The sequence below is a fragment of the Saccopteryx leptura genome, chromosome 3 (assembly GCF_036850995.1).
Source record: "Saccopteryx leptura isolate mSacLep1 chromosome 3, mSacLep1_pri_phased_curated, whole genome shotgun sequence".
In the NCBI taxonomy this organism is placed as follows: Eukaryota; Metazoa; Chordata; class Mammalia; order Chiroptera; family Emballonuridae; genus Saccopteryx; species Saccopteryx leptura.
In genome coordinates, this window is record NC_089505.1 from 304,461,597 (window position 1) to 304,474,791 (window position 13,195).

General features: G+C 39.1%; 1 protein-coding gene across 17 annotated transcripts in view; it reads left to right on the plus strand.

Moving 5' to 3' along the window:
• The window catches only part of EYA1 (EYA transcriptional coactivator and phosphatase 1), a 334,821-nt gene that overhangs the window by 197,275 nt on the left and 124,351 nt on the right, over positions 1-13,195 (plus strand). For 11 of the 17 annotated variants that reach the window (XM_066378892.1, XM_066378891.1, XM_066378897.1 and 8 more), the window contains 3 exons: positions 4,377-4,446; positions 4,763-4,908; positions 9,601-9,738. In XM_066378892.1, coding sequence (XP_066234989.1) covers positions 4,377-4,446; positions 4,763-4,908; positions 9,601-9,738 — 354 coding nt within the window. Of the gene's footprint in view, positions 1-4,123; positions 4,143-4,376; positions 4,447-4,762; positions 4,909-9,600; positions 9,739-13,195 lie in introns of those variants that run through there. The other 6 variants (XM_066378893.1, XM_066378898.1, XM_066378909.1 and 3 more) reach the window with 5 other exon arrangements.

Here is a 13,195-nt window from a genome sequence, read left to right on the forward strand (position 1 = left end):
TATATTTTTAAGAGATCACCGTTGTGTGAAAAGTGCTGTATGGGACAAGGGTGGGTAGTAGAAACAGTGAGATTAGCCTTTCTCTGGTTTAGAAGAAAGAGGCTGTGTTAGCCCCCGTTCCTTCTTAGAAGAGCCACCAAGTTGGGAAAAATGTGTCAGGATTTGTTAGGGAAAGGGAGGAGAGGAGGGGCAGAAAGGAGGGGAGGACAGGGGTGTCCTGACCCTGTCCTCTGATGGCTACAGTGTTGGTGATTGGAACAGAGCTGTAGAGGATAAAAAGAGAGACATTGCCAGATTTAGAATATTTTTCGAAGGGATAACTGACTTGACTTAAAATAAAAAGGACATGAGGGAAGGAGAAGAATCAAACCTTGCTTTTAGGCTTTGGACCTGATTGTCCAGCAGAGTAATGAGATGGGTGCCTGGGGAGCCGTGAAGTGAGGACTTGCTGATGTTGAGGTTTCTGTCGACCTTTTCAGTGGATTCTCAAGCTTGTGAATATGTTTATCTTGGGTTCTCCTCTCCTTTCCTACAACAAGACTTGGGGAGCTTCTTCAATGTATATGTTAGAAGTAGGAAAAAGAATGAGACAGTAATAGAAAACAAATATGCTGAAATAGAGAGGCATTTATGGTCCATATGTTCCCCGGGCTCTAGCATGCATAACTTGGTGTTTACTAATGGTGATATAACCATTTTATTTACCTTGATAGGTAAGCTGGGAGCGTTCTTTTTGTTTTAGGTTTTTCTGGTCCCAGAAAGTTAAAATTTATCTGAGTTTCTAGATTATTGTTTTAAAAAGTTAAAGGTATTTTAAGCAATTAAGGGGATAAAGTACTTGAAGTGCATGATGGGAGATTCTTGACTTCAGGCCACACAGAGATTGCAGGGCTTTGGATTTAGAGAAAGTCTGAAAACTCCAGCATTAACTACTCAGTGATTTTAGGTCCATGTACTTAGTAGCAACAGGACACTCAGGCAGCATTGCAGGTTCTTACATTTATTTCACAAGAATACTATTTAGTCCACTTTATATTGCCAAAGAGCTGTCAAGTTTCTTATGCATTTTTATAAATAACTTAAAATAATTCAGTCATTCTTCAAGTCATTATAGTTTTAAAAAAAATCTACTTTGCTTATGACCTAAGTCTCACATTCTCATTGAAAAAATATTGTTTATTGATTACTCCCCACATGGCAGGCTCTGTCAGGTGCTGAGCCAAAGAGTAAGAGGTCCTTGGCTCCAGAAGTTCATGGTTAGCAGAGAAATCTATAGGCGACAGCTGCTGACTGAGATGCAGTGTGGGGAGTGCTGCATTGCCAACATTTACAACATTTTAAGAAAAGTACAGAGAAGGAAGCCGTTGTCCTAAAGAGGCAATGGCGTTTTAGTCCCAGTAGGAGGAGTCAGGCAGAGGAAGAAAGAGTGTTTACAAGGCAGAGGGTCTGGTATGAAGATCAACGGAGACAGACATGAGAACACGGGACCTATGTGGGGTGTCCTGACATCCAAAGAGGCGACAGGACATTAAGCCCACGGGAGGGTGGAGGCTCGCAGCTCTGAATACTCTGCCAAGGGTTTGGATTTTTTCCTAAGGATAATGTGAGCTCAGTGGAGAGACTGAAAGCTTGAGAATGATCATGAAGTTCCCAACGAAGAAAGACCACTGTGGGAGCAGCAGTGGGGTCAAAGGGTGATGGGTGGGACACAGAGACAGTAGCTAGACGGCTGTTAGATGTCCAGGGGAGACATACTGAGGACCTGAACCGGGAAGGGAGAGAAGGGGGATGGAAGATTCTGGAAGCTCAATAGGCAATTTCTGGATTTGGGATGGGGACTCGAGAGTCATGAAATAGAGGGGGGAAAATGAGATGTGAGGTTTCTAGTTTCTATGTTGGTTGTCAAGAGGTAGTATGCTTTGATGAGTCAGGCAGAAACACCAGCTTTCTCACTTAGTGACTTGGATATGCTACTTAATTTCTACCCTCATATGTAAATGGGGCAATGAATCCTTTTAGCATTTTGCTGAACAGGTATTGATGTTCTCCATTGAGTAGAAATAAAAATACAGAAAGAAGGGAAGGTTTGGGACAAAGTTAATGGCTATTTGGCTAGCTGAGATAATAAACATTTATGACACAAATACTGTGTTACGTACTGTATGTTGGTTTCATTTAGTCTTTACAACACTCCCATAGATAGTATTCTTGCCATCATTTTACATTGAGAACATATCAACACTGAAAGGGATCAGCTCACTTGAAAAATTAAAAAGAAAAAGACCATGTAGAAGCATTGGAACTTGAGTCTGAGCTGAAATTAAATTCTGATTCTAGAATATGTATTTAATTAAAATTTGCAGCCTCTCTAGTCTCTATTCTCATGTGTACACACATATACCATGTGTTTAAATCAGATCTTCATAGAGCTTACCATTCCCTGTGTAATAACTCTGACATCTTCTATTTTATTATTCTATTTGAAAAAAATTGCTGGGAGTAGCCTATTAAGTTGAGTTTAGGATCTTTTCATGGGTCCTGACCCATGATTTAAAAAACGCAAGGACAGGCTCAAAAAGAACAAAAGGGATTGCTATGGTTTTCATCCTCGGGTGGCATTCATTTTATTGTTATTGTTGTAGTTTCATCATTTTAAACTTATCTTTATGGCTGTGCAGGGGGGATATTATTCCTCCTGCAACTCTGTGGGCTAAATCTACTTTGCCCTTGGCCTGTGGGCTAAATCTACTTTGCCCTTGGCCTCTGTTCAAGCTTAGAAAAGGGGAGTAGAAAAGGGTATAGTCACAGATGGCCTTGGCAAGTGGTAGTCCTTGTGGTCCAAGTGTTCCCTGACTAATCCCTCCCTTCCATAAACTGCAATATTTAACTAATCCTCCCAAGGCTCTTGGTGTGTCACCTCCCTACATGTGACAGGCAGAACTTGTCTTTGCATCTGTAGCACCTGGTCAGTGCCTGGAACAGAGCAGTGACTCAGCATGTGCCAAAAGGCAGGGGACACTAGCTGAGTTGGCCCGCCTTTTCTTCACTGTGGACTCTGTCTCTGCCACCTCGACAGCCAGCTGATTGACATCTGGCTGCTGGAATAGGGAGTGCCTGTCCAGATCTGTGCTGCTGTCACTGGGTTGGGCCTGTGGGCTTAACAAGGAAGGGTTACTCATAGATTCTGAGATTCTAGTTTGATTCCACTGCTGTTCTCCCAAACACAAGCTAGAAAATTAGAGAAGCATAAATGTGCTGATGGACATCATGAAAATACAGAAAACTTGGAGACCATGGAACCTTATGAAGGGTTTTAATGTAGAGTACAGTTAATAAATAATAGAAACTCTGACAAGAGGAGTTATTAGTAGAGAAAAAAATAAACATACTACATCTTGTGATAATTATACCCAAGAATATACACCTTAGCCAGGTAGAGGATAGGGAAGTTTGAGGGAGAGTATGTGTGTGCATATCTGTATGTGTATAAATGCAAATGTGTGTAGATATATATGTACATAGATGGCTCAGTAGATAGCCCTTATTTACAGGGGAAATTGCTGAAAACCACCATTTTAAGGCCTGATGTTAGCAAAAATGGATTTTGCTGCTTTTGTTCAGAATGAAAGTAAAAGAACATTTGATAGAAGTGTTTAGTTCATGTCTGAGACAAGGAGTTAAATAAGTGATTAAAAAGAAACAAGATTCTGCTTGAATGCTTAAATAACCTCTTTAAAAAACAAACAAACAACTTTTTACTTGGACACTGAAAGTAGGAACCATAACTGAAGGCATAGGAGCAGCCACCGCAGCACAAGAAAAAACAGGCTTAGCTTGCAACTTGAGAAATTTAAGATAGTTATAGGAATGCTTTTTTAGTGAAAAACATTGCTAAATCAATGCAGGCAAATGAAGACCTGTCCTATTTCTGCTCACCGGAGAGAAGATTAGCCTGTTTCTTGGTAATCCAGTCTCAGGTGTGTGTTCCCGTGGAGCAGAAACAATGGGCCAGGTGACCTTCTGGGTCCTGCCCCGCCCTGCAATCCAACTTCACATCTCCCCTTTCAGCATGGTTCCAACAGTAGCCAGGACTCCTTGTACCCTTCAAGCGTGGGCACTGAAACATCGCAGCCTGCTGACGGGTATTTAAGGAGGCTCTGACTATATTTTCTAAGAGTTCATTTAAAAAGAGAACCTCTTCTTCAGTTCCTATAGGTGTCTTAATATGGTTTAACTTTCTATTGAGTTGTCTGTATGAAATTCCCATTTCTGCAGCTTAAAAGGGTCTCGATGGTCGACCTGTAGTTCAGACTCTACCCTTGCTTGATAAATATTTTGTATTTTACTTTGATTGTTGTGCTTTTTTTTTTTTCCAGCAGTTGGGAGCAGTAGCTTCAGCCCAAGACCAACTCACCAATTCTCCCCACCACAGATCTATCCTTCCAAGTAAGATGTATTTTCTCTTAATAAGCAGCTTTTCTCAGTAGTCTTTTACCTTATTTCCAGTCATGTCTGTGCCCACATATTACATCCTAATATAAACTCAGATGCATTTCATAAAGACTTAAACGTATTTACGCAAATTAATTTTGGGCCTCACCTCAAAGAGACTGAAATATGTCAGCACTTTGTAGCCTATATTTGAGCGTTGTACTTTAAGAGACAGTCTTTAGCTGGAATTTGTGATATGCTTGTGAACCAGTTTCCTGCATGTTTCCATCTAATGCATGGGCTTTCATTTTCTGTCATTTCTGACAAATAGCAGAGCATACCCACATATTCTCCCTACCCCTTCCTCACAAACTATGGCTGCATATGGGCAAACACAGTTCACCACAGGAATGCAGCAAGCGACAGCCTATGCCACCTACCCACAGCCGGGACAGCCGTATGGAATTTCTTCCTATGGTAAGTAAGCCCGCTATTTATTTTAGGGGTGCCATTATATGGTGGGCATACCTGAGTGGCACTGGAAGACTGTCATATTGAGCCACTTTGGAAAGTGCTGTCGCCTTTTGTGCCGACATTCTTAAAGTGATTAAACATTGTAACTGGTGGCTACTTATCTTAAGGTCAGAGGTGGCAAATAGATGGCGTGGTTCGTGTGCCCTCCTGTTCTCATTTTATTCCATTTCTATCTCAACTCTTAATTTGCCACTTGAGTATTTGGCTCTGGAATCCTAAGTATTTTGGTGCATATTTGTGATAAAACTTGTGTGAATGAAGTCTTTTGGGGTAAAGATTCATTTCCTATTTATCAGATGCCTGGCGATGATTAGTGAAGTACAAGCGGAATTCAACAAGCCCTTGCTCTAAACTTGAGGGTGGTAGTATTATCCCATTTCAGCATTATCAGCCATTAGGGAAAGTGATCTACGTTGGGCTGCACTTTAAAGAGGCAAATCAGGAAGCATTTCAGGCTCGCCTCCCCATTCGCTCCTCCCCACCTGAAGATTATCTTTATCTTGGTGTAATTTAGCTCAGTTGTCTCAGGGTCAATACCTGTCAATTAAAAATAAATCAGGCAAAACCTCCAACTTCAGTTTTAAAAAAGTCTTAACTTTAAAATACCTTTTTTCAATTGAATTGCAATTCTAATTTTAAATAAATTACAACCTCTTTGAATAGAAAATATATTAATTATTGGTATTTCATTAAGAAAACCATGAAATCTTAACGAGAAAAAGTACATAATTTTTGGAGGAAAGCTAGTAGAATAAGTAATTAGTTCCATACTATGGCACAGAATTATATTTTGTAACCGATATTTTAATTGTTTCTGCTATAGTTTTGTAATATTTTCTGCAGTATATTGAAAGAAATATTTTTTCTTTAAGCATTTCACTAAGAATTAGAAGGTAAATTATTTCATTTTTTTCATTTTCAGTCTTTACCACAAGCCAAATCAATCATATATAAATTTCTTATAAAATATATAGAAATTAAAATCTAAGTTATTTACATGACTTCACCCTTTATAGTTTTATTTCAAAACTGTCAGAATTGAATGTGATCTAGCTAAGCATTTCAGGCAGTGGTGCAGTGGATAGTGTCGGATTGGGACACGGAGAACCCAGGTTTGAAACCCCGAGGTTGCCAGCTTGAGCATGGGCTCACCAGTTTAAGTGTGGGATTACTGGCTTGAGCGTAGGATCATAGGATCATAGACATGACCCCATGGTTGCTGGCTTGAGCCCAAAGATTGCTGGCTTGAAGCCCAAGTTTGCTGGCTTGAGCAAAGGGGCACTCATTCTGCTGCAGCCCTCCAGTCAAAGCACATATGAGAAAACAGTCAATACACAGCTAAGCTGCCACAGCAAAGAGTTGATGCTTCTCATCTCTCTCCCTTCCTCTCTGTCCCTATTTGTCCCTCTCTTTGTCTCCCTCTCTGACACACAAAAAAACAAAAAAACATAAAATTGACTTCCTGAAATTGTCTTTCATTGCTATAACTTTTACTCTTGATTTCTCAAAATATTAGATATAGATCAGATTTATCTATAATTTGCTTTTAAATTATTCTTTTGCTAAAAAGGAGTAAAAGGCTCTATGGTTTGAATTGTGCAGCTTTAATTCTATAGTGTGAGTTAAGTATTTCCCAATTTGTATTCTCAAAATGTACTGTATGCTGATTATTTGAAGATCCAGCATCTTTCTCAGTACAGACAATGCAAGAGTACTGCAGGCTCACTAGCGCTGCTGTGGGAAGGCGCTGTTTCTATTACCCGGCTACCACCCTCACATCCCCTCTCCTGTGCATTCAGTCATGGAAGGGCTTGTTGCCAACATCTGAGCTGTGGGGTAGGGACTCCTCCAGATCTAAACCATTAGCAATTGTCAGTGTTGTCTGAAATAGTTGTTCCAGGTGGGTGAGATGAGTAGAGTTGCTGAGAGAGGAATCAGAACTAGTAGAGTAAGGATGGGACATTTAATATGACAGTGTGGATTGGGGAGGTGGTCAGAGTAGGGCTCAGTGTCAAGGGCTTTGATCCCTTTTAAATCTTCTGGGAATAATTCTCAGCCGTATCATTTTCTTGATCACCTTTCTTCCCCTTTTGGGCCTTGGATATAAGGAGATGCCCCCAGTGCTTTTGACCAGGTATTCTAATTTTTCTTTGGTCAGTGCATTGAAAAATATGGCAGCCTTCTTTCTCCCCATTGCTTGAGCACAGAATTCAGGACTTTTAACTGCTGATCCTCAAGGTCCCAATGGTTCTAAAGATTTTCTCCAAGGATTTGTGTTGCCTAACTTTTTACTTAAACTCTGTAAGGAAAGACAGGTAAATCTTTTCATAATCAGAATAGCTTGGTGAGGAAGAAGAGCTCATCCTGTTCTTCATGAGGTCTGCTTGGAGCTGGTGAATGAGACGGATAGGCCAGTTTGTGGGGAGAAGCTGTGGAAATAGATGTAGTTGTGGGCATTTTCTCCCTCTTCTTACTCTTCCTTAAATGTTCTTATCACAAAGGTTCCCATCCGTCCAAACTAACCACAGAGGTGTACAGGTAAAGACCAGAAGCAGATCATGATAGCCTCAATGGAGAGAGAAGGGGACGATCCCTGTTATGACAACATGGAAAGAGAGGGAGGTTCTAGAGCCATCAAACAACTGTCCAGGGCAGTTGCTTTTCCAGGGACCACCTACAAGTATAGGCCACTCATTGGTTTGGGATTGCCTATCCAGAGAAAAATCACATTATTTTTTATTTTATTTTTTAAAATTTATACAATTAATTTTAACAGGGTGACATTGATCAATCAGGGTATATAGATTCAGAGAAAACATCTCCAGGTTATTTTGACATTTGCTTATGTTGCATACCCATCACCCAAGGTCAAACCGTCTTCCATCACCTTCTATTTGGTTTTCTTTGTGCCCCTCTCCTCCCCCACTCCCTTCCTCTCCTCCCTTCCCCTCCCTCTGGTAACCACTGCACTCTTGTTCATGTGTCTCAGTTTTGTGTCCCACCTATGTATGGAGTCATCCAGTTCTTAGCTTTTTTCTGATTTACTTATTTCACTCAGTATAATGTTATCAAGGTCCATCCATGTTGTTGTAAATGTTCCTATGTCATCATTTCTTATGGCTGAGTAGTATTCCATAGTATATATATACCACATCTTTTTTATCCAATCCTCTATTGAAGGGCTTTTTGGTTGTTTCCATATCTTGGCCACTGGAAAATCACATTTTTTTTAAATGTTAAGGTTAAAACTTAAATTTTAAGGCCATTATGAGGTTACTGAGTGATTCTCCAGGAGTAACCGGAGGCCCTCCCAGCCAAGGATCAGATTCTTCTACTGCCTCAGGAAAGTGACCTAACTTCATTCTACTGCTGAAATTCCCCTAAAATGGAAACAGACAGTGAGTCTACTGTGCATTCTAGATCCCAAAGATATCATTTATCTTAAGTGTAAAGTAAAATCATTCAAAAATGTGAATGCTCTTGGCAGAAATTTTCCTCCCCTCCTTCTATGGGAATTAAGGACAGTTGTTTATTTTTACGATTGATTTTAATTACGATCCAGGGCTGAGCCGTGTGCAACAGTCCTGCCAGTCCCAAGCCCTAAAATTAGGATGTCTACCTGGTGCCTCAGGAAGTACTTGGAGACCACAAATACATTATTTATATTATAATGTGATTAAAAAAAAAGAATGTATACTCTAGGCTACACTTAAAACAATTCTAGTTGAATTGTAATAACTATGTATGGTGCCAGGTGGATACTAAATTAATTGAGGTGATCACCTCATAAGTTATATAAATGTCTAATCACTGATTTATTTGTACACCTGAAGCTAATATAATATTGTACATCAAGCGTAATTGAAAAGTAAAATTATTAACAAAAATTTAAGTTTACAACTTAATTAGAAATAAAGTCAGTAGGTTAGCAACCTTAAAAGTTGTATTTGAATAAATACTTGAAACTACAAAGGACATAATGGGAACTTCTGGGCAACTTCACTTGTCTATAAATCACTCTGCTGTTCTGTAGGATTTAGTTCTTAATATCCTGCTTTTTTTTATGCTTGCTTCCTGCTAGGATCTGAATATTGGGAAAAGGTTTCCCCTGTGTTGCATACTTCTGTGCTCAAAATTGCTTCATCTGACTTTTAAATAAGTGTGTACTAAAGACATCCTTGTGGTAGAAAGAGTAAGGGAAAAAGAAAAAGAGAAAAAATGTGGTAAAGCTCAAGACTCTGATTATTTAAAAAAAAAAAATTTTGATTCTGATATTAACATAGCAACCTTTGGAATCATTTAAAGTTTAGTTATGACCATTTCTTGACTATAGAGATGATCTTAAAGTCTTGTCAAACAACAAAACCAAGTATAAAAGCAATATCACTGGAGTTCAATTTTATAGAAAATGGAATTCAGGGAAACACTACACAATGTGAATAGGCATTCAAGTCTGTAGTAATCCTGCTTTTTAATTGAAGTTATTGTTTAGGGTATTTTACTCCAAGCATATCTGTACTTGATCATTGAGACAATATTGGGAAATAATTGTAACAGACAGTTGTGGGAGTGTTTCTGTGTATTTACCAGCTTTTGAAAATGAACAGATAGATAAGCTATCACTAACTGATTTAGGTGCATTGTGGGCAGGCATCAAGACTGAAAGTGGATTGTCACAGTCTCAGTCACCTGGACAGACGGGATTTATCAGCTATGGCACAAGCTTTGGAACTCCTCAACCTGGACAGGCTCCATACAGCTACCAGATGCAAGGTCTGTATGCACACTGATGTTGCTCTTTTCATTCATTGTGTGGTTCAGTAGCTACTTTCTACAGTAGAATCTGATTTCTATATAAGTAGTAGATGATGGTGGAAAGTGGATTGGGCTTAGAGGCAAAACTACCTTTTTTTTTCCTCTCTTCACTTACCACTCTCTAGACCTAAATCATCAAATTTATAACATCAAGGGGTTGCAAGGGGTTAGACCAGGGGTTTCAAACTCGCTGCCCGCCGAACAATTTTGTGCAGCCCGCAGACTAATCCACGAAGTTCAAAATATTTTGGATAAAATTAAGTAAGCCTAGGGGCCTACTTGTATTTTTCATTTCTCTAGCATCCTAGCTAGAAATTAGCTTAGTTAATAGCAGTTGTGATGCGAACTACAGTTTCTGGTTGTTTTGTGACACTGAGTAAACTGCATGTACGATTGTGCTTGTTGTACTGATTTTTTTTTTGTTTTCAACTGCAGTGAGAAAAGTGTTGCGTAACACTTGCCTTTTGTAGACCTAGTGCGGCCGAACAGCTGTGATCTTGCTCTGCGGCCCACATGCTGAGTTGAGTTTGAGACCCCTGGGTTAGACTGAATGATCTCTCTGGTCCTTTAAAAAAAAATCTTTAAAACTCATTGTGAGTTGAGGTTTTCTGCCTCGACTTCTTATAATACATGCTAAAAACTCTGGTCAGCCAACCTTTCTGAAAGGGCTAAGCGTTCTTCATTTTCATCATCACAGCTCTAGAAATAGAGGATGTGGTATGTGTTCACTAAATGATCTACCAAAGAGCAGGAGATCACATTGACAGCCACTCCTCAAAATAGTGCTACCAAGGACCAGTCCCTGGGTTCTGACTCTGAAACCGCAGACCAGACATAGTGTAAGCGCCCATATGCAGCCTCTGGGTTACTAGTCCAAAATGAGCTAAGTACAGAAAATCCAACTTAAGCACTTAGACACTTTTACAATAGGGAAGTAGTAAATCTTACGTTGGTTAAATCAACTATTTTTTAAAAAATGAAACCTGTACTCTTGGTCTTTTCCTTTTTCATTTTGTTCTTTTAGTAATACATGACTATCTTTATTTTGCTAAATTGTCAGTCCAGGAAGAATTAGGGGGAAAACTGGTCCTGCACCCCAGAGAATTGGAGAAATATTATATTTGGGAGTCATTTTTATTTTTATCTTCACATCAGAAGCTTATGTGGCAGGAACAGTTCTAAGAGGACTAACCAGCTATCAAAGTATAAGCATAGCGTTAGAATAGAGAAAAGAATGGCGGTGAGGGAGGAAAAAAGGAAGTTTAATTTGGAGGGGAAAACCTCTTTATTTTAAAAAAGAAATAAGGATGTTTGTAGTATCAAATATAGGATTGCTTTTCTACCCATAGGTTTCATTGCATCTGGGCTTACTGGATATTGCATTAAAACTTTTTTGTGTTTTTGTGCCTCCCTTTGTTAAAAAGTCTTTCCAGAGGGATGTAAGACCTCATTTTCTGTGACTGAATATTTCGTATGGGAATTTCTGTAATGGGACGCCACTCAATTTTTAAATTATTGGATATAATATGGTTTCTACATATCAAACCAGACAGTATGAAACTTAACTGGCCAATATGATGATGGATAATTATATATATTATAGATTCTTTATATCCAAATTTAAATAATTAGATTATGTTTACTGTGTATTTCTTAAATATTAAATGCATAATGAAAAGTGATCCGCCTGACCAGGCGGTGGCGCAGTGGATAGAGCGTCGGACTGGGATGCCAAGCACCCAGGTTCGAGACCCCGAGGTCACCAGCTTGAGTGCGGGCTCATCTGGTTTGAGCAAAAGCTCACCGGCTTGGACCCAAGGTTGCTGGCTCCAGCAAGGGGTTACTCGGTCTGCTAAAGGCCCACGGTCAGGGCACATGTGAGAAAGCAATCAATGAACAACTAAGGTGTCACAGTGCGCAACAAAAAACTAATGATTGATGCTTCTCATCTCTCCGTTTCTGTCTGTTTCTGTCTGTCTGTCCCTGTCTGACTCTGTCTCTGAAAAAAAAAGTGATCCATTATTAAATGATTTTGTGTGCCCCATGGTGGGAGTCTAATGATGTTGAGTGTCTTTTCAATACTTATTTTTTAATATAAAAATTTCTATAATTTCTAAAATTATTTTTCTAAAATTCTCCAAATTCTGTTATCTTTAATTAATAACAGTGATTTTTTTTTTTTTTTTTTTTGCTTATATCAATCTCATCATGTCCTAATACTAAAAGCTCATGAGGTAAAACCTCGGGGACTGGGAAATGGCTTCACCATTGCTGGAAAATTCTGTTTCTGCTTTATCCTTTTTGTACATTTAGTGAAAAATTAGATCATTAAGTTTGACTAAGAAAGACAAAATGTTTTCTTTCATAGATAAGATTTCTCCAAGAGAGCTATAAAGTTCACCCCAAGGAAATTCTTATTAGTTTTTTTTATTGAATTTATTGAGGTGACATTGTTTACAAAACCCTTACAGGTTTCAAGTGTACAACTCAGTATCATCTGCACACGGTTATATCGCATCCACTTCCCCAAGCGAAGTCTCTCTCCATCCCCATTTTCCACCCCTTTGCTCACCTCCACTCACCCCGTTTCCCTCTAGCTGTGACCACCATATTGTCTGTGTCTATAGCTATGTGTTATATATATATGGTTGGGTTTTTTTTTGTTTTTGTTTTTTTGCTTGCTCTCTTCACCTTCTTTTTATGCAGTCTCCCAATCCTCCTCCCTTCTGACAGCTGACAGTCCTTCATATCCATTGCTTCTATTTTGTCAGTTTATTGTGTTCATTAGATTCCACATAAAGGAGAGATCTTATGATATGTGTCTATCTCTGACTGGCTTATTTCACTTAGCATAATATTCTCCAGGTCCATCCATGCTGTTGCAAAAAGTAAGATCTCTTTTTTTTATTTTTTTAGACAGCTGTGTAGTATTCCATTGTGTAAATGTATCACAACTTTTTTATCTCATCTACTGATCAGCACTTACTTGGACTGCTTCCAAACCTTGACTGTTGTAAATAACACTGCAGTGAATATAGGGGTGCATATATTCTTTCGAATTAGTGTTTCAGGTTTCTTCAGATATATTCCTGGAATTGGAATTGCTGGGTCAAAAGACAGTTCCATTTTTTATTTTTTGAGGAAACTCCATACTGTTTTCCACAGTGGACGCACTAGTCTGCATTCCCACCAGCAGTGCAGGAGGGTTCCCTTTTCTCCACATCCTTGCCAGCACTTGTTGCGTGTTGTTTTGTTAATGAGTGCCATTCTGACAGACGTGAGGTGGTATCTCAGTGTGGTTTTAATTTGCATCTCTCTGATCATTAGTGATATTGAGCATCTTTCCATATGTCTGTTGACCATCTGTATGCCCTTATTAGTTTCCAATGTCAGTCTTTGGGTTCCCGAAAGTTTT